At 43.8% G+C, this 27934-nt stretch overlaps 1 protein-coding gene and 1 long non-coding RNA gene across 5 annotated transcripts in view; one reads left to right on the plus strand and one right to left on the minus strand.

Moving 5' to 3' along the window:
* The window catches only part of LRP6 (LDL receptor related protein 6), a 100053-nt gene extending 89909 nt beyond the window's left edge, over positions 1-10144 (minus strand). For 3 of the 4 annotated variants that reach the window (XM_083615505.1, XM_083615504.1, XM_083615503.1), the window contains exon 1: positions 9407-10093. In XM_083615505.1, coding sequence (XP_083471631.1) covers positions 9407-9461 — 55 coding nt within the window. In that variant the 5' untranslated portion in view covers positions 9462-10093. Of the gene's footprint in view, positions 1-9406 lie in introns of all 4 variants that reach the window. The other variant, XM_083615502.1, reaches the window with a different exon arrangement.
* Positions 1-13577, plus strand: part of LOC310763623 — a 41978-nt gene extending 28401 nt beyond the window's left edge. Inside the window, exon 2 of the long non-coding RNA XR_014548730.1 lies at positions 12255-13577. This is a non-coding gene — a long non-coding RNA (uncharacterized lncRNA). The remainder of the gene's footprint in view (positions 1-12254) is intronic.
* Positions 13578-27934: the final 14357 nt, after the last annotated feature.

The following is a 27934-nucleotide window of genomic DNA, read 5'->3' on the forward strand; positions in this document are numbered from 1 at the left end:
ACTGCAGCAGATTTTGGGGTACACAGTGGGAGGAGAGGTTAAAGAAGTCCCATTACACAAGTGGAACTCTGTTCACACAGCACCAGATACAAACAAGTATTCATACAGGATAAAAAGAAGGGGAGCTCTCTCAATCTGTCAACTCAATATTTGAAATCTTTAATTCCTGATGTTTTATGAGACATCTTTTGTTCTTTATTTTGTGCTTTTTTAAAATGGTAGAAGTAAGAAATAAAACTGGAGTGAAATGAGCATCCTCTGGCCCCTAGCTGGACATCAAAACATAGCGTAAATACAATCAAAGCCATTCCATTTTTATTTTTAAAAATGTTTGTTACAGTACCATAGCCTAACTATTTTTCCTTCATGCATTTTGGACTCCAGTTCCCATCATCCTTGACCACTGGCCACACTGAGGGGCAGATGGAAGTTGAGAGTGTACTACACACAGAGTAACTTGTGCAAAATACATTTTAATGTCTTGTATCCCTGCTCCAGCATCCTAGCTGCACTGCTCATAGAAATAATGCCACACCAGCAAGCTCCTTTAATATTTGATAGTCTCTTGATGCATGATCTGCATGAGCAGCATTTTTAAGAGGGGAGAAAAGGTGAAACCTACAAACTCCTCTCCAGTGTCTGGTCATGATTTCTAGCTGTGAAACTTACAGTATTTGCGTATTTCATTCAACTCCCCACTTATGCTTACAAGTAACAGCTCGAGAAGCCGCTACCTCAAGGAGACAGCAAAAGGTATGGAATAAGAATGACCTAATTACTATAAATTTGCTGTGGGGCTTTGGGAGCAGTGTTAGAAACTCAGATATAGAAGCTAGGTGCCAAATGGCACCTTAAACTGGGGTTGCAGTTGCCAAAACAGAATGTTTAGTTGTCATTTTGGGGCAAGACGGATCTAGAATCTTATTTTTCAAATTATGGACTGATTGTGATCGATTATCAGTTAAACATCTGGCTAGTTCAGATGACAAGCTTGAGCTAGGTTAAGAACTTTGAGAACTTAACCTAAAAAAGTTACTTGATTAAGGGACAGTCCACATATATACAAGCCGATTCCTAAATCTTTTTCTTAATGGTCCTTTCATAACATAAGAGTATTATTCACAACTGTGAGCAGGTCAGTGGGATGGGGTAAGTGAAGACAAGTGAAAACCATTAACTATAACCTTTTCACTGCTCCTGCTCAGGCTGCACAGAAGCAGCATTTTGGTTCCTGAAATTCACTGATTGTGCAGATAAAATATAACTGATAGAATTTTACAGGATGTGGTATTAGTGTGTGAAAACAGTCCAGATCCAATGATCCCCAGGCATGCACCTCCAGGTGGAGATGTCAGGCCCCATCCTGGCACCCAGGCATCTCCACTTGCTCGCAAGTAACTTATAGCCAGGTGCAAAATGCACCTGGAGCCTATAGAATTTTGAACACTATTTAGGGGCATAATGGAAATCCCTTTTCAACATACCATCATAGGAAAATTGGAGCATTAATATTTTTAAAATAGTATCCAGTGTGAATGTGACACCTATATAGTACCACTCATGGGACAGGTAGGATTTGCTGTGTTTCTCTGTTACATATATTCAGCGGCAAATCAGGCTTTATTACTGGATAATGCAACAGCACTCACAGGCTCAGGAATAAGGTGGTTACAAAAATCTCAGTGAATTCCCAAATTAACAACTGATAGAAAGAATCCTACCCCCTGGGAGCATTATCCTTATACGCCTTTTATGTTCATATATATTACCCTGGCAGGTTTATAGCTGACCTTGTGTTTGTTTACATGCAAATTAATACCACTTAGTTCAATGAGTCTTCCTTCCAAGTAATTATGCAAGGAATAACTAAGTTTGTGGACACTTTGAGAATTAACAGAATAAGCATTCATGGACTAGAGCCAACTTCATCCGATCGTTTGTAATGCACAAAGGCTTGTGCCACAAAATACATGCTAATCTCCAAAGTACCACAAGGCTATGGTGACTAACACAACTACCCACTCTGGAATTAACGTAAAGGAGTACAGAAAGCCCTAATGAACTCTGGAACTCACTAAAAAGGAAGCATACCTAGGATTGAGCTGTCAGTTTGTCTAGTAAAGAGCATTCCCACATCTGGTATGTTTACCTAGGTGCCTTACATCAGGAAATATATTTTCCAAAGTAAAAAAAGACTGTCTAAAAACTGTTTTTAGCCAAGCTGGCAAATACAGTCCCAACAGATTGCATATTTAATGGCAAAGTAATTACTGTTGCTTTTGAAAGCAATTTCCTAGCTTGATTTTCATTGAAGTCAAAACTAGCAGCCCTAGCAGTACAGCAGAAAAAGGATGCAGCAATCCAGCATGAATATTTTATTATATTCCTAACACTCAGGGTGACCCCCCCCCATTTTATATTCACAGCGATACTGTATGCTGGGGTTAACCTGGGAGACTGTGACTAGCCCAAGGTTACACAATGAGTTTCATGGCCAAGTGGGAATTTGAAATCAGTCCCTCTCCACCCAAATATCACTACATCATACATTATATATAAGCATACTCATTTTATACAGTTTACAATATACTAACTAAAAGATAACCAGTACATATTAATGGTAAAAGTTTCTGGCCATACACATATATTTATGAAAAATTGCTATGTTCATCCTGTATATTTAAAAATGTGACATCTTAATATTGGGGTCCCAATGACTGGATCTCCAGCCTTTGGCAGCCTGACATCATTCATCAGCAAATTAACAAGCATACACAATCTTTAACCCTCTATACCCTACCAAATTCCTGTTTTTCTCATCAGTAATATACTAGCTAACTGGTCCTCTGTAAAATACACAGCCACAAACTCTCTGTAATCCAAAGGTATTTATACTGAAATTCTGAGTAATCTAAAGAGCTAGCCAACATCAATTTTTTTCTTAGATAAAATAATTCACCTTACAATCAGAGTTCAAATGCTCTGATTTCTTATTCCCACTTGAACTCACACATAGATCCAATATAAATTATGTAACATATAGAAGATACAGTATAGCCAAATTAGGGGAGCTAGTCTTAAACGTTTGTTGGGGGAGACCTAGGTTTTTTTGGGGGGGATTTATTTGTCCTGTCTTCACGCTTTTTATGATGGAGGACCGCTGTAGTCAGCCCCAACGACACGTTCTCAAGATGGAGGGTGAGGGAACAGCTGCAGTCGCCTGTGGTTCCTGCGCAATGTTTGCCATCTTGCCAAAGGTTGCAGGCAGCTTTACCTGCAGCAATTGCATGTTGATTGCCCTCTTAAAAGACAAAGTCCAGCAACTGGAGGAACGAGTAGCTACGCTCCAAAGAATTAGAGAGCTGGAGCTCTTCTTGGAAGCAACAGAGCACACCGTCTCCACCAAGGAGGAGACAGGGGACTCCCCTGAGAAGGAGGCTAGTTCACCAACACAGGAGCCAGATATATGGAGAAACGTGACTCAAAGAAGTAGGAGGCCCAGCGTTCGCTCTGATTGTTTAGAAACACACAATCGCTTTGAGGTCCTCTCCCCTAGCATGGAAGACGAAGAGCAGACTCCATTTGAGGATCTCTCCCTCATTACAGTCGATCAGGTATATGAAGACGAGCAGCAAAGTCAGCCCTCAGGGAATGTGCAGGCGACCTTGGAACGGACAACTCACGGAAGAACCCCGACCAGACCTAAGAGGAGGCGTGTAGTGGTGATAGGGGATTCCCTACTGAGGGGAACAGAAGCAGTGATCTGTGGGCCTGACAAGATGTCTCGGGAAGTGTGCTGTCTCCCCGGGGCTAAGATCCAAGATGTAACTGAACGACTGCAAGGAATCATAAAACCCACTGACAAATACCCCTTCCTCTTGGTTCATGTGGGAACCAATGACACTGCAAGCAATAGCCTCCAGAAGATCAAAAGAGACTATGAGGCTCTGGGCAGGAAATTGAAGCAATTAAATGCACAAATTGTCATCTCATCTGTCCTCCCAGTTGAACGACGTGGCCCAGGGAGAGAGGGAAAAATAGTGGAAGTGAACAACTGGCTTCGCAAATGGTGTAAACAGGAACGGTTTGGATTCTTAGATCATGGAATGCAGTTTCTTGAAGATGGACTTCTGGCAAGCGATGGGCTGCACCTCACAACGGTTGGGAGGAATGTTTTTGCAAAAAATCTCAGAAACCTCATCTGGAGGGCTTTAAACTGACTAATGTGGGGGAGGGAGACAGTGCTCCTGAAGGTAGGAGTCTATCAATTGATGAAGATGATCATCCAAATGTCATAGACCGAATGGAGCAAACAGCACGCAGACCTAGTGGTGGGAGGAAAAATCCTTAAATAAGAGACACGGGGGAATGATTAATGGACTTCAATGTCTGTACACTAATGCGCAAAGCATGGGAAATAAACAAGATGAGCTTGAGCTCTTGGTACAGCAAACTAAATATGACATAATAGGAATCACTGAAACCTGGTGGGATAAGTCCCACGATTGGAATGTAATAATGGAGGGATACAATCTATTTCAGAGAAACAGACCAGACAAGAAAGGAGGAGGAGTGGCATTATATGTCAGGGATGTGTATACCTGTGAAGAGATCCAAGATTTAGAACCTCAAAGCCAAAGTGAGAGCATTTGGGTCAAAATTAAGGGAGAGAAGAATAACAGTGACCTCATCGTGGGAGTTTACTATAGATCCCCAAGCCAAACGGAGGACATAGATGAGGCCTTCCTGGAACAGATGGCCAAGCATGCAAAAGGAAGGGAGATAGTAGTAATGGGGGACTTCAATTACCCGGATATTTGTTGGATGTCAAACTCAGCCAAGAGCATAAGGTCAAACAGATTCCTCACTGGCCTTGCAGACAACTTCATTGTCCAGAAAGTGGGAGAAGCAACAAGAGGAACAGCCATTTTAGATCTGGTCCTAACCAATGTTGATGACCTGGTTAGTGGGGTAGAAGTGGAAGGATCATTAGGCGCTAGTGATCATGCTCTTCTGAAGTTTACTATACAGCGGAAAGGAGCAGCCAAGCATACTAGGACTCAATTTCTCGACTTTAAGAAAGCCGACTTCATAAAACTTAGGGAAGTGCTGGGTGAGATCCCATGGACAGTAATACTAAAAGGAAAGGGAGTTCATGATGGCTGGGAGTTTGTTAAGAGGGAGATAGTAAAAGCACAACTTCAGGCAATACCAATGAGACGGAAACATGGAAGGTGCCTAAAGAAGCCAGGGTGGCTATCTAAAGAACTTTTAACTGAGTTAAGATTAAAAAAGGATGTGTACAAAAAATGGAAAAGGGGGGAAACCACCAAAGAGGAATTCAAACAAATAGCCAGCACGTGTAGACACAAAGTCAGAAAAGCTAAAGCACAGAATGAACTCAGGCTTGCTAGAGAGGTTAAAAGCAACAAAAAAGGCTTTTATGGGTATGTTCGTAGCAAAAGGAAGAACAAAGAAACAGTGGGGTCACTCAGAGGAGAAGATGGTGAAATGCAAACAGGGGACACAGAAAGGGCTGAACTCCTCAATGCCTTCTTTGCCTCAGTCTTCTCCGATAAAGAAAACAATGCCCAACCTGAAGAATTTGGAGCAAATGATTCAGCAGAGGAAACACAGCCCAGAATAACTAAGGAGATAGTACAAGAATACTTGGCTAGTCTAGATGTATTCAAGTCTCCAGGGCCAGATGAACTGCATCCAAGAGTATTAAAAGAACTGGCAGATGTGATTTCAGAACCACTGGCAGGCATCTTTGAGAATTCCTGGAGAACAGGTGAAGTCCCGGCAGACTGGAGGAGGGCAAATGTTGTCCCTATTTTCAAAAAGGGGAAAAGAGAGGACCCAAATAATTACCGCCCAGTCAGTCTGACATCAATACCAGGGAAGATTCTGGAGCAGATCATTAAGCAAACAGTCTGTGAGCACCTAGAAAGGAATGCTGTGATCACCAATAGTCAGCATGGATTTCTGAAAAATAAGTCATGTCAGACTAACCTGATCTCGTTTTTTTGACAGAATTACAAGCCTGGTAGATGAAGGGAACGCAGTGGATGTAGCCAAACTGGGAGGGGTGGCTAACACCCCAAAGGACAGGATCATACTTCAAAACGACCTTGACAGATTAGAGAACTGGTCCAAAACAAACAAGATGAATTTTAACAGGGAGAAATGTAAAGTATTGCACTTGGGCAAAAAAAATGAGAGGCACAAATACAAGATGGGTGACACCTGGCTTGAGAGCACTACATGTGAAAAGGATCTAGGAGTCTTGGTTGACCACAAACTTGACATGAGCCAACAGTGTGACGCGGCAGCTAAAAAAGCCAATGCAATTCTGGGCTGCATCAATAGGAGTATAGCATCTAGATCAAGGGAAGTAATAGTGCCACTGTATTCTGCTCTGGTCAGACCTCACCTGGAGTACTGTGTCCAGTTCTGGGCACCACAGTTCAAGAAGAACACTGACAAACTGGAACGTGTCCAGAGGAGGGCAACCAAAATGGTCAAAGGCCTGGAAACAATGCCTTATGAGGAACGGCTAAGGGAGCTGGGCATGTTTAGCCTGGAGAAGAGGAGGTTAAGGGGTGATATGATAGCCATGTTCAAATATATAAAAGGATGTCACATAGAGGAGGGAGAAAGGTTGTTTTCTGCTGCTCCAGAGAAGCGAACACGGAGCAATGGATCCAAACTACAAGAAAGAAGATTCCACCTAAACATTAGGAAGAACTTCCTGACAGTAAGAGCTGTCTGACAGTGGAATTTGCTGCCAAGGAGTGTGGTGGAGTCTCCTTCTTTGGAGGTCTTTAAGCAGAGGCTTGACAACCATATGTCAGGAGTGCTCTGATGGTGTTTCCTGCTTGTCAGGGGGTTGGACTCGATGGCCCTTGTGGTCTCTTCCAACTCTATGATTCTATGATTCTATGAAATGAGCCTTCATTTAATAACTTCAGCAAGCATGCAGGCCTTCTGTTAACTAAAGTTGTCCATTTCATCTGAACTGAACCAGGAACAATGGTTAAGGGCTTCAGAACAAGTCATTATATTATACCAGACTTGAAGTTAGCTTTTTCTCCTGGCTTGTTCTGAAGCAATTAACGAATATGCTTAACCTGGATAAGAGGTGATATGATAGCCATCTTTAACTATCTAAAGGGCTGTGTCATGGAAGATGGAGCAAGCTTGCTTTCTCCTGCTAAGGAAGGTAGGACCCGAATGGACCAATGGATTCACGTTACAATAAAGGAGATCCCGACTACACATCAGGAAGAACTTTCTGATGGTAAGAGTTGTTCAGAAGGTGGTGGACTCTCCTTCCTTGAAGGTTTTTAAGCATAGGTTGGATGGCCATTTGTAAAGGATTCTTCAGCTGTGATTCCTGCAATGCAGGGGGTTGGACTAGATGACCCTCAGGGCCCCTTCTATGATTCTGATTCTATTATTATTAATCCAAGATACGATCATCCGAATGCAGTCAATATACCTAGTTTTGATTGTAAGGTAAGCATCTTTAGAAACGTTTTTTCTACAATACATGAGGAAGTCTGTAGAAATTCTCATAAATATGGAAGTATAGCATAACATTTGGAGAAAAGAATAATTTGTGGCAAAATCCTGCTAATTTTTGTACTCTCAGTCAGGTTATTAATTATGGACAACACAGCAGAACTAGACTAAACTTTATGCATTAAAAAGTTAACTTAAACAATCATTTTTCCTTTGAAAATCAGAGAGCCATATAAATCAACTATCCTTCCTCAAAGGAATATTTGGTATTACATGCGCATATTATTTTCCTATGAAGATGCAATATGGTAAACTAATGCATAAAGCTTGAAGTTCAAGAATATACTTGCACATGGGTTTTTTGTTGTTTTTATCAAATGCCTTTCTAGGTCTCCCCTCCAATCCAGTTCAACTCCCCAAAATGTTCATCAAAGCAAGCAAATGCAGAGGAATTGTAAAAAATTGAGGCAGGATTCCTTTTCACACACAAATACAAGAAGCATTCTTCTACTTCCACTGCAGCAAAAAGAATAGTGAGATGTCTGTGAACAAGTATTTCTTCTAAACAGTATGTGAAACAGCTTCAGCAAATCAGCTGTAGAGTATCTGAAGCTTCTGCTCACCACAATACAGGAAGTGGGAGATGAGGGAAGAGACAAAAAAGAAATAAAATACTGAATAAACTGACCAAAATATCCTATTTTTATTTTATTTTCAGATACAAAAATATAAAAATCTATTCCAGTCTGGTCTCTGAAATGGAAATTAACATTTCCTGAAATATGGGGAGCCTTTTCATTTTGCCCAAAATGAACTCATACTAATTCATATGGCTGAAAATACTTTTAAGATATGCAGACTTCACAGATGCAATAAAAAAAACTGTTCTTTGCAGGAGACCTGAACATTTCATACCTTTTGCATAAAGGGATATTAATTGCATATTATTTCTGAGTATGCATGGTCATGATCAAGCTGTAAATTTCACTTGCTTTATTCATCAGAACTTATGTCCGAAAACAGGTGTGCTCAGGAGTCACTCAACTTTTCCAAACTGATTGCTGGCTAAATATTATCACACACACAATTACAAGGAAGCAAACTCCATTAAACTTGGTGGATCAGACCACACAGTTGCTATCTAAAATGTGTTATTTGCCAGCGGTGCAATCCTATACAGTACATGTCTACACAGAAGTAAGCTCCATTAAGTTCAATAGGCCTCTCTCAGGTAATTGTGTACAGGATTGCATTATTAAGATCCAGCCTGATCTTAAGTTCCACTCATTTCAACGTGGCTTACTCCCAAGTAACTATTTAGCTAGGATCGGAGACCTTGCTAAGGGAAAATCAACACTCCCAAACCAAGAATATCCAGTCCGCGATTCTAAACATGATTCATTGTAAAGAAAGTCCCACCACTATCAATCAATAGCACCAGCAGACAGACATAGGAATGGGCTGTTTGTTTACAATGGCCACACATTTCTTGGAAATTAATTGATGGAAACAATTTTCCAAAGTTCTAATTCCCCCAAAATCACAAAATCTAATAAAGGCTGGTATGCTGTTCTTTTTTAAAAGAAAAACTTAAAAGCAATCCTCCATGAAACTGAAGGAAAGAGAACTGTCTTCCGTGTGTTTGTGTGTACTGGCAAGCTCTCCCCTTTGCAAATTCCTCCATGTTGCAGGATTTGGGCAAGGAAGGAGCGAGCGAGCTGCGCCCCTTCCCGGGGCCTCGTCTCCAGGCCAGCCAGGCCTTGCCCTCCCCCGGAGATGCGCACCGTACACACAAACACGCGACACGCGGACGTGCGGGGACCTTCCTTTCCCCGAAGCTCCTGGGCCCCTTCTGGCCCCGCGCGGGCCTCCGCCTCACCTCTCGCCAGGGAGCACAAGCCGCAGACCAGGAGGCTCCTCAGGACGGCGCCCATCTTCTCTCCTCGGGCTCTCACCGGCGGCGGCGGCGGCGGCGGCAGCGGGGAGGCGGCGGCGGGAGCAGCGGCGGCGAGCGGGGGCAGCAGCAGCACCTCGGCCGCCCTCTCATGCTTTCGGGGTGCGGGGGGAGGCCGGCAGGAAGCGAGGGAGCCGCGCAAAAGGAACCGCCGCCCCAACCTGGTCTCTTTGTTTCTCTTAAAGGGCTGCGTGGCCCTCGGCTCCCGGCCCCGGCGAGGAGGGCGAGAGCGGGCGGGAGAAGCCCTCGTCCCCCATGCCCGCTGCTGCTGCTCCTCAGGCCGCGCTCCTTCCTCCTCCTCCTCCTCCTCCTCGGGAAGCCGAGAGAAAGGAAAGGCGCAGCAGCAGCAGCAGCACAGCCCCTTCTCGGCCGCCGCCTCCTGGATCCCCGGTGCAAAGCCAGAGAAGATCCCTCCTCCTCCTCCTCCACCTTCGGCAACTAGGGAGCGCCGCTCATCTGGGCCCGCGCAGAGCCCCCTTGCCCGGCGCTCCTGCCCTCCTTTTCTGGGAAGAGACGCCCCGAAGGCCGCCCCGCGAAGCTCCCCCGGGAAAGGGGGCGACGCGGCAGCCGCATTCCTCAGGGACTCCTTCGCCGCCTCGCTCGCTCTCGCCGCGAATCAGGGAATCGGGTCCTGGGCTGCAGAATCTCACGCTCTGGACCGGAGGAATGTCGGAACTACTTTCGGGGACACGGGCTGCGCGGCGAGAGCGGCACAAAGAGCGGCGGAGGAGGAGGAGGAGGCGGCGGCTTCCCTCTCTCTCTCTCTCTCTCTCGGCTGCGCTTTTCTTTCCTCGGTGAACGTTCTGCGCGCGAGCGAAGGCGAGGCTCCAACCTGGCCCGCCACGCAGGCGGCTTCCATAAGTGCACGGGGGGGGCCCAACACTGGGGGGGGGGCTGCCGTGTGTGCATGACGTCACACACGCCCCCCCCGCCGGGCAAGGCCTCCCTGCGAGGGGCGCCCGAGCGCCTGCCGCCCCCCCCGGCCCCCTCAGTCTCGGAGGGCGCAGCGCCCCGTTTCGAAATGTGGAGGGGCTGGAGCTGCCGCTCGCCTCGCAGGGTTGCTTTCAAGGAGGTACCTACAAATTCACGTGCATTTCGGAAGTACTGCGCAGGTAACCCTAACGGGAGAACCAGCCTTGGCATTAGCTCTACCTAAACTCAAGCAAGGCTGCACCTCCCTCCTTCAAACATTAAGGCAATAATATTGGCTTATCTTTAAGAGGATCCATGTAAGGATTACTGCATCTATGTATATGAATCTTAACAGTACTGAAAATGCTATATAAATGGTAAACATGCAATCTACAGAATTTCCCTGTTCTAGACAGCTGTCCTCTTTTGGAATGGGATAAGATATACCGTATTAATTGCAACTTATCCCTCCAGGTTCCAAGGCGTGGGTTGCACACAGTTTTAAAATCCCATCCTTGGGAGCAAAATTAAAAGCATAGGAATTGGGCTGTAAAACCTTGTTTTGAGCAAGTCTAGCTAGGAAATAAGGTAGCTCTCCTCTTCTTACTTCACTTAACAAAGAATCAGGCAACAACTTGGGAAGTAAATTTTAAAAAATATAATTTACTTGCTTATAAACGTGCATTTGTTCACAGCAGCAGCAGTAAAAACTATGCAGGCAAAATACTTATACTTTACAGTATATCACACTATAACCAGCTTCAGGCATGTGTTTAAAGCTGGAGCAAGTAGAGGCATGTCTGCATCCAATGCTGGTCAAAGTAAGAGAGGAGAGGAATACGGTGGTACCTCGGGTTAAGAACGGTCTGGTTTAAGAATGATTTGGTTTACAAACTCCACAAAACCGGAAATAGTGTCTTGGTTTGAGTATTATGGCAACTCTGTGGGCCTTACCTGAGCCAGGTGCAACCCACTGTTGACTGAAGCGGGGGTCGCTCAGGAGTTTGCTTCCTGTGGGTTGTGTACTTCTTGTGGGAAAGCAATGTGTGGTTTCATGGTGTTTACATATGAGGTGATGTGATTTCTTTTGATAGGGTTTCCCAACCCCCCCTTTAATGTAATTGCTTTTAAGCTTTTTTCATCTTGCTTATCTACTTTATAGGATGATTCCCTGCCAACTCGTCTGGGTTGCCCTGTGGACAAACGTCGGCTCCCTCGGCCAATAAAGCGAGATGAGCGCCGCAATCCCAGAGTCATCCGTGACTGGACTTAACTGTCAGGAGTCCTTGACCTTGACCTTTAAAGGACCACCGCGGGGGGCATTACTATTGAAAGTGGGTGGGGAGGTTTATGTAGGTAGGTATGTGATTTATTATTATTATTATTATTATTATTATTATTATTATTATTTGGGGGAGAAAAGAAAAGAGAGGAGAGGGGGGATGGAGGGGGGATTTAATTATTATTATTATTATTATTATTATTATTATTATTTATTTATTTATTTATTTATTTATATCCCGCCCTCCCCAGCCAAGGCTGGGCTCAGGGCAGCTAACAAGCAACAATAAAAACAAGTTGAATGAATACAACTTAAAAACAAGATTAAAATACAACAAATACAAAAAAATACAAATATTAAATGCAGCCTCATCACAGGAGGAGAAAGGAAAAAGAAAGGGGGGGTGAATCAAATTGGCTCCAAGCCAATGACCAGGCGGAACAACTCTGTCTTACAGGCCCTGCGGAAAGAAGTCAGATCCTGCAGAGCCCTGGTCTCATGAGGCAGAGCGTTCCACCAGGCCAGAGCCAGAGTTGAAAAGGCCCTAGCTCTGGTTGAAGCTAATCTTAACTTCCTTAGGACCCGGGACCACTAGGGTGTTGCTATTTATGGACCTTGAGGCTCTCCATGGGGCATACTGGGAGAGGCGGTCCCATAGGTACGAGGGTCCTAGGCTGTGAAGGGCTTGAAAGGTCAAAAGCAGCACCTTAAATCTGACCCTCTACTCCACTGGGAGCCAGTGCAGATGGAAAAGCACTGGGTGAATATGCTCCCATGGCAGAGACCCCGTGAGGAGCCTCGCTGCAGCATTCTGCACCCGCTGGAGCTTCTGGGACAGCTTTAAGGGCGGCCCCGTGTAGAACGAATTATAGTAGTCAAGCCTGGAGGTGACCGTCGCATGGATCACTGTGGCCAGGTCGGGGCGGGAAAGGTAAGGGACCAATTGCTTGATGCGGCGAAGGTGGAAAAATGTCGCCTTGGCTGTTGCTGTAACCTGCGCCTCCATGGAAAGGGAGGCGTCAAGGATTACACCCAAACTCTAAACGGAAGGCAATGGCACTAATTGGGCCCCCGCAAGAGAAGGGAGTTGGTCCCTCATCCCCATGCCATCCCGACCCAGCCATAGGCCCTTTGTCTTCAAAGGATTTAGTTTCAATCGGCTCCCACGAAACCATCCAGCCACAGCTTCCAAGCATCTGGTCAGTGTGTTCGGGGCCGAGTCGGTGTGGCCATCCATCAGCAGATAGAGCTGAGTGTCATCAGCATATTGGTGACAGCCCAGCCCAAAGCTCCGGACAATCTGGGCAAGGGGGCACATAAAGATGTTTAAAAGCATCGGGGAGAGGATTGCGCCCTGCGGCACTCCACACACCAAGGTGTGGTGCGACAACATCTCCCTCCCTAGTGCCACCCTCTGTCCCCGACCAGAGATAAAAGAGCACAGCCATTTACGGGCTATGCCCTGTATCCCCACGTCTGCGAGGCGGTGGTCCAGAAGATCATGATCGACCATGTCAAAGGCTGCTGACAAATCTAAAAGGATCAGTAGTCCTGACCCGCCTCGATCCAGCTGTCTACGGAGATAATCTGTTAGGGCAACCAGAGCCATGCCGGTCCCGAAACCAGGACAGAACCCGGACTGAAATGGATCTAAAGCCGATGTTTCCTCCAGAAACCTACCAAGTTGTTCAGCTACCGCTCTCTCAATTACCTTACCCAGATATGGAAGATTTGAAACTGGGTGGTAATTTAAGAGAAGAAAGAGGGAGAGAACCAAAAAACAAAAGGTAACACTCCCCCCCCCAAAGGAAGAAACTAAAGATGTGGTGGTGGTGGTTTCTGGAAGAAGTATATTTATATCAAATGATAAAAGTAAGAAATAAAAAATATATTTAAAAACCCCTATGAGAGGAAAACATAATATAATTTTTGTGTGTGTGTGTATTCTCTTTAAAGAGAAAAAATAAGTGGGGAGGAAAGCGAAATTATATGCTGGGGGGAGGTGTTTGTTCGCCTCAGAACATTGGTATCACTTTAACTTACTGCGTTCCATCATACCTCTCCTCCCTTTCGACTGTTGCCCATAGACTGGCCTTCACCAAAGCGAGGTTTAACGTTTTTCCCTCCAATGTCCTGAGACATAGGTTCTCAAAGGGCACACATCCGTGTGCGAATGTGATAAGGTGACGCTGGAGTCGCTCCAGCACATTATGTTCACTTGCCCCTTGTTTAATGTGCCACGGGCAAATTTGTTGGGATCAATCATACAGAAACTAGAGGGTACCCCACCAAAATTCCACCTTGCCCAAATCTTGCAGGACAAGGATACCCACACGACCCTGAAGGTGGCTAGGTTCTTAGTTGCTGTCCTTTCCCAAAAGCGACGCCAAGGAGCACTACAAGCTAATTAAGGCGTAGTATGCCTTTCCATTTTATAGTATTTTATTGTTTATAGTATTTTATTATTTTATTGTTATAGTGGTGTTTTAGCGATTGCTTTTTTTCCCCTACGGCACAAGCTGTTATTTATGTGTTGTTTTTACCTGTATGGGCCTATGGCCGTAATAAATGAAATTTCAATTACAGTGGGGAGGAAAAAGAGAGAGAGGAAGGGAAAATAACTAGCAATAACAAAGATGTGGAATAAAAAGCTTTTTTGTTTGTTTTTTAAGAAAAGATTATGATAGTTGTCAGGGATCTGCTTGCAGGGGAGGGGGGAGAGACAGAAACGTACAGAGAGCCTCCTCCTCTGTTATAGAATCATAGAATCATAGAGTTGGAAGAGACCACAAGGGCCATTGAGTCCAACCCCCTGCCAAGCAGGAAACACCATCAGAGCACTCCTGACATATGGTTGTCAAGCCTCTGCTTAAAGACCTCCAAAGAAGGAGACTCCACCACACTCCTTGGCGTGTTGAGCAGTCAGAGTCTGAGAAGGGGGAGCTTTCAGGAGACACGGAAGACAAGAGAAAGGGGAGCCAAAACACAGGGAAGGGAATGTGCAGCTTCTGTTGCATAGCTTTCCACGTAAGGAAAAGAGGCGGAGAGGGGTTTTTCCCAGGTTTCCATGCTGGAGGGGAAATAGGAAGAAGGCACTACCGGAATCTGCTAGCAATTAAGGCAGACATGGTTTTGAAGCTTCTACACTGTACATAAGTTTTGCACTCAATAAAATCTGAAAAGACAGGCTGGAGTCCTGGCTGTTATATTTGTGAGCAACCACACTCCCCCCTTACAATAGTAATGGGAGGGCAGGGGGAGGGAGGACTCCCCCCCCTTAAAAAATAAAAATAGAAAAAGAAAGGAATCAGGTTTTTATTTCTATTTTCTTTATTTTTCCTATTTAATTTTTAAAAAGTGAGTAATAAAAAATAAATAGGAAGTCAGGGCTGAACAGCGATCTCAGGAAGTGGCCTGTGTTGGTTTAGGGCTCCCTTCTGGGCACTACCATTTTGATTCTTAAGAGTTAGGGGAAAATGGAGGTTAGAAATTTGGGGAAGGGAAAGGGGAAAGAAAATTTTTTTAAAAATATTTTTGAAAAATTAAGGAAAAGGAATTAAAATAATAAAAAGAAGACTAAGATTAAATAATAATAATAGATTTTTTAAAAAATTAAGAAAAATATATAAATTTAAAATATTATATAAAAATTATATAAAACCCAACAATTTCATTAAAAAATTACACTCTGGATGATAAATCCAATGTTAAATGTTATCAGCAGTCCATATGCAGTCTCACAGTTATCATTACAATGGTCCAGGTTTTGACGTGAGGACACTGTTTTTTAAAATATTCTTTATAAGTTTCCCACTCCTTTCTGAAATTTTGGTTTGGCTGTCTCCTAATTGTCTCTGTCATTTTTGCCAATTTGAGATATTCAAATAATTTATCCTGACATTCCTCTTTTGTTGGTACTAATTCTCCTTTCCATTTTCTGGCAATTAATATTCTTGCTGCTGTTGTAGCATATAAGAATATTCTCCTTTTTTCATTTGGAATATCTAAAATGCCCAAGAGAAAGGCTTCTGGTTTCTTTACAAAGGTTTGCTTGAACATTTTTTTCAATTCCTCATAAATAATATCCCAGAAATTCTTGATTTTTTTGCAGCTGCACCACTTATGAAACAGTGTCCCTTCTGCCTGTTTACACCTCCAGCAAGCATTAGATTTCTAATTTTATACATTTTGGGCAGTTTGCTGGGAGTTTATTTACCACCTATAGGACATCTTCAAAAAAGTTTCCTTTAGTGTATGACAGGCCATTCTTTATTCCATAATCTTTCCCATGCTGATAGTTGAATATTTTTACTAAAATCTTTCACCTACTTAATCATTACTTCTTACACCTCTTCATTTTTCACCTCCCATTCTAAAAGAATCCTGTACATTCTGGATATTACTCTTCTTATTTTGTATTAATTCTTTATCTACTTTTGATTCTTCCGTTGCAAAACCCTTTTCCCTGTCTGTTTTAAAAGCCTCGTTTAATTGATAATATTGTAGCCAGTCCTTTAGGTAATGTCTGATTTCTTTGATTTTTTTCACTTTCAGTTGATTATCTTCTAATATGTGGCCCAGTTTGTTTCCATACTTTTTTTTTCACTGCAATGGCCTCCAGAGGGTTATAGCCACCAGGGAGTTTTTGGTTCCGGTAAATCTTTATACTTCTTCCATAATTTATATAGCGGCTTCCTGATGACATGATTCAGGAAGGCTCTATATTTTTAACTTACTTAAAGCACCAGAAATAAAATTGTTTGTGCTGCCCTGATGCTAAACAGATTTACAGTACAATCCTAACCATGTCTACACAGATGCTGCATTAAATTCATTGGAGCTTATACTCAGGTAAACTGGGTTAAGACTGTAGCCTTACTTAGCCATAAACACCATTTATGGTGTTATCGCTTGCTGATCAGAAGGTTGGCGGTTCAAATCCCCTTGATGGGGTGAGCTCCCATTGCTCTATCCCAGCTTCTGCCAACCTAGCAGTTCGAAAGCATGCCAAGTGCAAGTACAGTCATACTTTGGTTCTCAAATGGCCTAGTTGCCACACAAATCAGCTCCCGAATGCCACAAACCTGGAAATAAGTGTTCCAGTTTGCGAACGTTTTTTGGAAGCCAAATGTCCGACGCGGTTTCCACTTGAGTGCAGGAAGCTCCTGCAGCCAATCAGAAGCCACGCCTTGGTTTTCGAATGGTTTCAGAAGTCGAACAGACTCCCGGAACAGATTAAGTTCGAGAAACAATGTACCACTATAGATAAATAGGTACCAGTGCGGTGGGAAGGTAATTGGTTTTTCTGTGCACTCTGACACTTGTCATGGTTGGCACTTGTTGCACCAGAAGCAGCTTAGTCCTGCTGGCCACATGACCCAAAAGCTGTCTGTGGACAAATGCCAGCTCCTTGGCCTGAAGCGCGATGAGCGTCCGCAACCCCATAGTCACCTTTGACTGGACCTAGGACCAGGGGTCCTTTACTTTCTTTTTACTTTTTTATTATGTAATGTGTAATAATAAACTGAGCTTCTGTTACCATGTACATGCCAGGCTGGTTTCCCTCCAACTATAACATGCTCTTAAAAATAAAGTCCTCAGGATGCTTCTGCTGGCCCAGGCACTGATGCTGGGTCTGCTTCATCTGCTGCTCTTTGGGCAGCCACAGGTGGGGTGGGGGCGATGTGGCCATGGACTTTGGCCATTGGCTGCAGTCCTACCTGCACCACCTGATGGGATTGCTCCTACACGGCTATGTTCTTCCTCCACTGTTGGAGACAAGTGTGCTTCTGAACACCAGTTGCTGGAAACTGCAAAAGGGGCAAGTACTGTTACACTCAAGTTCTGCTTGCGGGCTTTCCCTTAGCATATTGGAGGACCAGCAGCCAGCAACCTGGGTGAGGCTCTCTTCTTATCCCCATTGACTCTTCTACCCAATATGAGAGATGCAGGCAGGTCTGTACTGCCAAAGTAAGTCAGATTTCCGTTTCTAACACCAGTGCTATATATGGCCCAATCTCAGAACAGTGAGAAGATTCAGGGGTTCCAGTCTATACCCCTGCTGTTTCCTTTGAGTGAGGTCACAAGGTTTATGGCATTTCTTTCATGTAGGTGAAATCATAGTACTAGCAGCCCCAAAGAGCCTGTTCACCCATTAGTTTTCTAGGGAGTTTCCAGCACTGTTCAAGATGGTTCAGCTTTTGTGTCTGCTCTCTCCTTTTGACTCTGGGTCTCCTAAAACTACCAATCTATTTTCCTCTCTTGCACATAAACAGTCAGGGGGAGGTGGGAAGGAAGTCCTTGCTTCTTTTGCCATACTGGCTGTCAGCTTCCTAAAATGCCTCCATCTATTTAGTTTCAGTGGCTACAGCCACTAGCTTGCATTTCAGAAGGGGTTGCTTAACAGATTTGGCAAGGGCTGTTTACTTCACAAAAGAACTGGATTGCCCATTTTAGCCATCCTCCTTTTCTGCATAAGCCACTCCTGCAGCTATATTATAACATCACAGGGCTGGAGGGCATCCCAAGAGCTAGAAAAGGTTATAAGAAATAGGCTTGAAAAAGGAAAGTCCTGGCTAGAAAGTTGTACGTAGGGCAGGCAACTGCTTTTCAATTGCTAAATTATTCAGCAGAATTATTAAAACATCTGAAGAAATTTCTTATTATTGTACTGGAATTACTTTAGGCTTCATTGGCAAAACATACTTTTTTGTTTGTTAATGAGATCGTGTTTTAACCACCAAGCCCTGAAACATTATTTGTTTGAGCTTACAGAACATTCAAGAACATTCAGCACATGGGTTGCATTAACTATCATGCGAGTCCCTTTTAAACAACAGCAACTGCAAACAGCTTTCTTCTTAGAACTCTATAGAGGAATTCAACATTCTGCCCTGCACATTTCAGGAGACTGTAGACTGCACCTTTAAAATGAAATAATTATATATGTATTGTAATTTATTTCTAGTATTGTAGTATACTTAGATCGGAACAATGGCGGAAGTCCATGCCTCTCAGCTTTGCAGATCAATCCTATTAAGCATGTTGGTGCTGTGGTCTAAACCACTGAGCCTCTTGAGCTTGCTGTTTGGAAGGTCGGTGGTTTGAATCCGTGCAATGGAGTGAGCTCCAGTTGCTCTGTCCCAGCTTCTGCCAACCTAGCAGTTCAAAAGCATACCAGTGCTAGTAGATAAATAGGTACCGCTGCGGTGGGAAGGTAAACTGCATTTCTGTGCGCTCTTGCACTCGTCATGGTGTTCCGTTGCGGCAGAAGTGGTTTAGTCATGCTGGCCACATGAACCGGAAAGCTGTCTGTGGACAAACGCTGGCTCCCTCAATCTGAAAGTGAGATGAGTGCCGCACCCCATAGTCGCCTTTGACTGGACTTAGGCATCCAGAGGTCCTTTACGTTTACCTTTATCTTTTAACCTTACAGGAGTAAAACCCACTGTTTAAATGTGAAGACAGACATGATACTTTTAAGTGTCCTTCACACTTAAGTACCTTCACCTTCACACTCCTGGAACACACATACATTTTTCTGCTCAAGATCAAGATCTATACACTGGTGGTGGTGGTATTGAACTCATCTTTTCAAGTGCCATGACACTACCTACCTCTTCTTCAACATCAACTCTCCAAGCTGTTTTGAAATTATTTTTAAGGTGTTTATTAATTGGAGGGGGCATCAGATATATTATGTACATATGCATGTGATCATTTATTTTTTGAAACAAAACAGCAAAGCAGCAGCCAAAGGCTTTGGACATGCCTTCTGGCTTCCTACGCATTCTGTTAATAATGTCATGAATAAACAACACATGACATGGCACCATGGTGCTGTGAAATTCACTGTGGCGGATCAGTTTCATTGGCTTCCACTTATGGGGGACGGCAGCAGAAGCAGCCTAGATACGAGACACCTGAAATACAGCCTCACATGACCCTGAGGCATGTGTCGACAGGCCTAAACTTTTTATACAATCAAAACCATCTATTTCAGTTGGGCCTGGGAAAGCAACCCCTCTGTGACCCCTATATTCTGTACCATAAAATTCAGGGTACTGAATTCTGAACCTGTTGCATTTTCCAAAGGAAATCCCATGTTGAGCACATTACAATAATCAAATCTTGTCATTACCAGGGAATGCATCACAATATCAAATTAAAACATAGGCACATTATAATTTATGAGAAAATGAATGATTAGACCAGCTTTCTCAACCTTGGGGGGGGGAGGTGTCTCCAGATGCTGGACTACAACTTCCATCATCCCTGAACACTGGTCCTGCTAGTTGGGATGCTGCGAGTTGAAGACCAACAACATCTGGGGACCCAAGGTTGAGAGGCTGGACTAAACCTTAGAATTCCATTCTTATAATAGTTTCGATTATGTTTTCTAGCAACTTTTGCTCATTTTTCTCATTTTAGTGTTTACGAAAAACATAATACCTTTAAGATGATCTCAAAGTAGCTTACACAGAACAAAATCTCTATTTAATCACAGCACATTAAGAGATTTTGCCTGTGAACAATTAAGTTTACATTCAGTTTTTCTTCTTTTCAGCATAAAGCTTCAAAACAATCCCCTCACCCACTGATTTGTAGGCACTTGTGGTCTATCACACTTGTGGGAATACAGGAAAATATACAATCAGCACTTTGTAACAGTTGTGGGATTTTGATTTTTCATCACAACGTTAAGAACTATGGCATTATTTTGATCTTATAGATGGAGCTGCAATTCCCCTTGAAGACCATGTCTGCAGCTTGAAGTGCTCTTGAGCTTGTTGCTTGTAGCAGTGGCTCGGACCGCATTCTGTCATCTCAGGCTTGTACATCCCCTGTGGCCACCAGCTGCTGCCCTAACTTGGGTGGCATAACCTGACCTTGATCACCTCTGCTCTGTTATTTTCAACTGGATTATTGCAATTTGAACTAACGGGGGCTGCTTCTACTGGGGCTGCTTCCTTCAGCTGTTGCAGCAGGTTGCAGATTGGACTGGATATGTGACACCAATTTTGGGTCAATTGCATTGGCATCTATTAATATTTAAGACCTTAAATGGTTTGGGACCAGGTTACCTAAAGGACAGCCTGCACATGTCTGACTCTGCCCATAATCTAAGTTCTGCTTGGATAACTCTCTGGATAACACAGAAGAGTGTATGAGACTTTGTACCAGCTACAACAGTTTAACATCAAAGCACTAGAAACATCTGTGGGGTATATAAATTGAAACAGACTAGCTAAAACAAAATTTAATACCATTCCAAATAATGAAAACATAGAATACAAATCAGTGTTACCATAAGCCCGGATGTATTGCTATTAGAATATATTCTAAGACACACAAATTTCCAAGAGGAAATTTAAATAAATTATTATTTAAATAATAGATTTCTAATAGGAAATTAACCATCAGATTTGCTAATTCAAGAAAAGTGGGAGCATAAATTTAAGGATTTAAAAGATAGCAAAAGAATGGTAACCGGAATGAGATAGCTCAAATTGTGGAAGGATGGTTACCACCATGGCTTCAATATTTCCAGCAAAGGAGTATTGCTTTTGGCAGCTACAAGTCCTACATGGATGATAATGAAGATGACAGCATGGGAAGTGCTAATAAAAATAATAAGTTGAAGGGTCTGCTAGCAAAAGAACCCCAACCCCCCTGTGGGCTGTTGGTGGAGTCAGTAGCCAGGTTAAGGTGGGGAGCGACAACTGGATTTCACCATCTAAGGCTCAAGACAACCCTGGATGTAGTGTTTTGTGAGATATCACCAAGTTGATCAATAGGTTAAGCTCAATTTTAACTTTTGCTGTTGGTATTTTAAGTCCCATCAGGCTGAATGGAATGTATAAAGATTCTAGGTTCGAATGTGAGACATGTTTTGCAGTAAACATGCATCTAACACATATGTGGTGTGGTTGCCAGTGTACCTCTGGATTTTGGAGATGAGTCTTGCATCGCATAATGTGAGACTATCCTATGTTGATTTTATTTAATTGGATCAATGAGAAGGTATCTGCAGAATCAGTAAAGATTTTCTTGACTGCAGCAGTGGAAAGATTCTCCAGCCATATGGGAATGGCTAAGGAAGTGTCCTGCATGAGCAGAAATGGACAAATTGACCTATTTGATTTATAAGAGGAATGATATGTTCTATAATTCAAATTTACAAAACATAATTTGGGCATTTTTATATATTGTGATGCTGATTTTAGTAATATCAGATGTATTCGTGTAAATTATTATTTCTGGGTAAATCATGATTTTATAAATAAAGACATATTTGTTTTGAAAAAGATCTGATTCTTAGGTGGTATTGGTTATGCTGGTGAGCATATGGGACAGGGTCTTAACTCTTCCAGTTAATGTTTGCTTGGCCCCTTCAGTTCCAGAATTCAATAAAACCTTAAACATTTTTTGTTGTTGCCTTGCCTTGACAGAGCTTAGGTCAGTGAACATGTGTGTTGCCACAGGTTCTTCATCTCTGGCTTAGAGGCTTCTAGCATTAGCATATTATAAGCCACTGGAAACAGCGACTCCCTCCAGCTAGCTCTGGCACATGCCTTTTATGCTACGAAGCTTTGGTCTCTTTGAACTTCTTGTAACATATCCTGCATTTTCATTGCTGAATTCTTCCCCTCTCTCATTTGGACATTTGGAAGTTGCATGTTCCTGTGGTCTGGTGACTAGAAGTACCACACGCATGCTGTGACACACTGCTCAGATTTAAGAGTGTGCATGTCAAGCAAACCATTTTCACTTGTTTCAAGTCCATGTTTCATAATCAAATTACTTTTGAACTTTCCACAAATACAGAGACTCTTAGTGAGGTCTGCCTCGAGCAGTTTGCCAGGCCAAAAGATTTTTCCAAGAACACTGATTGACAGGATGCTCCTCAGATCCTGCTATGAGTAGTCTGCTGCTGTGCCAAGAGTCACACCAACCCTGATTCCCAGTGCCCTCTTAGTAGTAAGGAAAACATTCACTGCAGAACAAAGGCCACCATTGCAGTACCAGCAGACCGCGCCACCACATTTCTGGAAACTCCCAACACCACCCACTAATATAATGTTGTTTACGGGTGCATCATAGTAGCCATGTGCAGAAAACACCCATCCATATACTATGGTGGCCTAATGGACCCAGGACTTTACCTAACCCAGTTCTCACATGGCATATAACCAGGCAGCCAGGAAAGGATCAGTGCTACTCCTTGCGCAAACTCCCACAGTGCTGCAGGTAGGAGGCCTGCATGAAGAACTCCAGTTTCGCAGGAGAAAAGTATGAGACTCGCTGCCCAAACCACACAGTGCTGCCTTGCCCCACAACTGGGCAGATGTTCCATTTATATAATCATAGAAGTGTAGAGTTGGAATGCGTTTCTGGTTCTTCCAGGAGGAAAGCAATTTTTCTCCACTGGATTTTCCATATGATAAGAGTTGCCAGATCTTCAAGACCAAAAAGGAGGGCGGGGAGTCTTGGCCGGGGGGGGGGGGTCTGGCAGAGCCTGGCTCAGCAGGGGAGCTGCGGGTCGTGCCTGCCCGCCCCTCGAGGGGCAAGTTTCAAGGCGCTCTCGCTCCGAGGCCGCCTTGGCTCTGGGCTGGCGCCGCTGGCCTGAGCCTGCCTCGCCCCGGCCGGGGAGCTCCTTCCGCGCAGTCCAGCTCCCCCCCCCCCCGACCCAAGTGTTCCATTTTAAGCAGAGAGTTTGATGGCGAGGGGGGAAGCCCTGGCCAGGGAGGGTGCCCCCTCCCCTCCCCCAGGGGCTGCGCTCTGGGCATCGCGACCCCGACCCCCGCCCTCCTCCTGGCGGGGACCAGGCGCGGCTCCGGGAACCTGGCGGCGCTCCTTGGGGCGCAGGAGACGCGGCATCTCTGGCCGCCCGGGGGCGCGGGAGGCTCGGCCCACGGCCACCGCTTTGCCAGCCCCGCTGCTCCCCCGCTCCTTCTCTTGCCCCCGCTCGCCGCCCCCTCGTGACCCCCCAAGGAATATTTGTTTGAATATTCATTTTATGCTTCATATTAAAAAGACTAGTTCAAACCCAAGATACATTGGATAATCACAAACATTTGGATCTCTTTTCTGAAGGAGGAGTGTGTGGGACTAGAATGTGGGGTTTTTGTAATTTATTCTGTCTTTACAAAATCATTTTTTTTGGTCATTTTTTAGTTTACTGACCTGTTTGCATTTTGTATATCTGTATTTCTAATGCTCTGTATTTCGGTGTTTTGAATGTTTTCTGTAAACTTCTTCAGGCACAGCTCATTGTGGAAAAGTGGCATTTAAATAAACTCAATTAATCAACATTTGAATAAATTGTTTTTAAAGTCTCTTATAAATAATACCTTTAAGCTGAGGAAAATTGCACAAGGAACCATGACTTTAGACAATAGCTTTTGAAATTATTAAGTACTGTTATAGACAGGATAAACCTAGAAATTAATAAATGCTAGGATTTTGGTTCCCCTTCATGGATCACTGCCTTGCCGTGGCGAAGGGGCTTGAATAACTCAGAGAAGCTATGAGCTATGCCGTGCAGGGCCACCCAAGATGGACAGGTCATAGTGGAGAGTTTTGACCAAACGTGATCCACCTGGAGCAGGAACCGGCAAGCCACTCCAGTATCCCTGCCAAGAAAACTCCATGGACAAAGACAACAGGCATAGAAAAGTTATGATGCCGGAAGATGAGCCCCTTAGGTCGGAAGGCGTCCAACATGCTACTGAGGAAAAGCGGAGGACAAGTACAAGTAGATTCAGAGCTGATGAAGCGGCTGGGCCAAAGCCGAAAGGACGCTCAGTTGCGGATATGCCTGGAAGCGAAAGGAAAGTCCAATTCTGTAAAGAAAAATATTGCATAGGAACCTGGAATGCAAAAACCATGAACCTTGGTAAGCTGGATGTGGTCAAAAATGAGATGGCAAGAATAAATATTGACATCCTGGGCATCAGTGAACTAAAATGGACGGGAATGGGCGAATTCAGTTTGGATGACCATCACATCTACTACTGTGGGCAAGAATCCTGTAAAAGAAATGGAGTGGCCCTCATAGTCAACGAAAGAGTGGTGAAAGCTGTACTGGGATGCAATCTCAAAAATGATAGAATGATCTCGATACGAATCCAAGGCAGACCTTTTAACATCACAGTAATCCAAGTTTATGCACCAACTACTGGTGCTGAAGAAACTGAAATTGACCAATTCTATGAAGACTTACAACACCTTCTAGAAATGACACCAAAGAAGGATGTTCTTCTCATTATAGGGGATTGGAATGCTACAGTAGGGAGTCAAGAGATAAAAGGAACAACTGGCAAGTTTGGCCTTGGAGTTCAAAACGAAGCAGGGCAAAGGCTAATAGAGTTCTGCCAAGAGAACAAGCTAGTCATCACACTCTTTCCCAACAACACAAGAGACGACTCTACACATGGACATCACCAGATGGGCAGCATCGAAATCAGATTGATTATATTCTCTGCAGCCAAAGTTGGAGCAGCTCTATATAGTCAGCAAAAACAAGACCTGGAGCTGACTGTGGCTCAGATCATCAGCTTCTTATAGCAAAATTCAAGCTTAAACTGAGGTAGGAAAAACCACTGGGCCGGTAAGATACAATCTAAATCAAATCCCTTATGAATACACAGTGGAAGTGAGGAACAGGTTTAAGGATTTAGATTTGGTGGACAGAGTGCCTGAAGAACTATGGATGGAGGCTCGTGACACTATACAGGAGGCAGCAATGAAAACCATCCCAATGAAAAGGAAATGCAAGAAAGCAAAGTGGCTGTCCAACGAGGCCTTACAAATAGCGGGGGAGAGAAGGCAAGCAAAATGTGAGGGAGATAGTGAAAGATAGAGGAAATTGAATGCAGATTTCCAAAGAATAGCAAGGAGAGACAAGAAGGCCTTCTTAAACGAGCAATGCAAAGAAATAGAGGAAAACAATAGAATGGGGGAAACCAGAGATCTGTTCAAGAAAATTGGAGATATGAAAGGAACACTTCGTACAAAGATTACCATAATAAAGGACAAAAGTGGTAAGGACCTAACAGAAGCAGAAGACATCAAGAAGAGGTGGCAAGAATACACAGAGGAATTATACCAGAAAGAAATGGATGCCTCGTACACCCCAGGTAGTGGGGTTGCTGACCTTGAGCCAGACATCCTGGAGAGTGAAGTCAAATGGGCCTTAGAAAGCACTGCTAATAACAAGAGCGCTCGAAGGGTTGAGGGAGCTGGGTTTGTTTAGCCTGGGAAAGAGGAGACTGAGAGGAGATATGATAGCCATTTTCAAATATCTTAAGGGCTGTCACATGGGAAATGGAACAAGCTTGTTTTCTCCTGCTCTAGAGGGTAAGACCTGAAGCAATGGATTTAAATTACAAGAAAGGAGATTCTGACTAAAGATCATTAAGAGTTGTTTGACCATGGAACAGACTCCCTCAGAAGGTGGCAGAGGCAGACTCTCCTTCCTTGGAGGTTTAGAAGCAGATGTTAAATGGCCATCTGTCAAGGTTGCTTTAGCTGAGATTACTGCATTGCAGGGAGTTGGACTAGATGACCCTCAGGATCCCTACGATTCTATTATTTTACATAAAAGGGAAAAGGACCCCTGACAGTTAAGTCCAGTTGCGAATGACTCTGGGGTTGCGGCACTCATCTCACTTTACTGGCTGAGAGAGCCGACGTTTGTCCACAGTTTTTCCGGGTCATGTGGCCAGCATGACTAAGCTGCTTCTGGCGAACCAGAGCAGCGCACGGAAACGCCATTTACCTTCCCACCGGAGCAGTACCTTTTTATCTACTTGCACTTTGACGTGCTTTCAAACTGCTAGGTTGGCAGGAGCAGGGACCGAGCAACGGGAGCTCACCCTGTTGCGAGGATTCGAACCGCGACCTTCCGACCGGCAACCCCAAGGCTCAGTGGTTTAGACCACAGCGCCACCCACGTCCCAATTATTTTACATACATCACATTAAAAAGTATAAATTATCCACGTTTTCAGTTCCCAGTGACAGAAATGAAAACTGAACACAAAAAGGGGACAAAACATGGCTGGATTATGTTATATTCTACCGTATCTCACAGCAATATCTCAATATCTCTCATATCCCAAGTCTGTGTGACTACAAACTGTGAACTGCCCCAAGACCTATGGATGAAGGGCAGAATACAAATTTAATAATAACAACTTTCCACCTCCCTGTGTAGCATAAATCACAGTGCTGAGTATGTCTCCTGATTGGATATGATATGTTCAGAGATTTTAATGGGCAAACTTATTTGAGAATGTTTTATCTTTTAATCAGGAGTGACTGAAAGATTGAAAGTTCTAATCAGGTTCGATGCAGAAGTATTGCAGAATTATTTGAAGCTTTCTTCTACTTGCAAAATCCAGACGGATTAGAATTTGGCAGGGTCAAGCAGTAAATAAAACAGGAATGAAACATATAACTTCTTCAGTGGATGAAACTCCTCAGTTTTGAATTAATTTGTACCTTGTAACATGGCAGTGTGCACCCTGGCACAATAAAGGATTCAGCAGTAAAAACAGAATTATGTCTGAAGACAGACTATAATTTTAAAAGATTGCAATGTGGAATGCTAAAGCAATACCACCCAGTTTGTCTCACTATCGCTTCTGATCAATCTGGCAATGCAATTTCCAGAGTTCCACATAATTCCAGAGATGATAGTGGGATGAGAGCCACAAATATTTTCCTGCCTGCTTCAGCTCTTGTAATAAACGATTTCTCCGTTTCCACCATCGGACTCCCGTTAGCCACTGCTGGAGACGGTTGCTGACCACCCTGACATAAGCAAAGCCCTGTATGCAGAACAGCAATTTAATCTATTTTTTATTTAAGCAGAAGTCAGTTGACTGATGACACCATACTGGACATTGTCTGAAATGGAAAACATGGACCTATGCTTTCCCCTTTTTTATATTCTCAGCTTTGCTTTTATTCTTTTATTCTCTGTAGAGTTATTTTTATGAACGCTAATGATTTAGTCACATATAAATGCCGTATATATATGGTGGGGCAATAAATTGTTCCTTCCTGAGCCCACTGGGACGTGGCTAATCTTTCTGAGCTCTCAGTGTCAGCAGAGTGAATATATTTGTTTGCCATGTTGGGAGCCCCAGGCACCATTCCCCTGGGGAGCTTGTAGCCAGGGCTGCTGCAATAAACAGCTGTGCAAGCCTTTGGGAGGCAGACGCGTGAGAGTGAGAGGGCATCGGAGGAGGA

The sequence above is a fragment of the Podarcis filfolensis genome, assembly GCF_964270895.1.
Source record: "Podarcis filfolensis genome assembly, chromosome: 5".
In the NCBI taxonomy this organism is placed as follows: Eukaryota; Metazoa; Chordata; class Lepidosauria; order Squamata; family Lacertidae; genus Podarcis; species Podarcis filfolensis.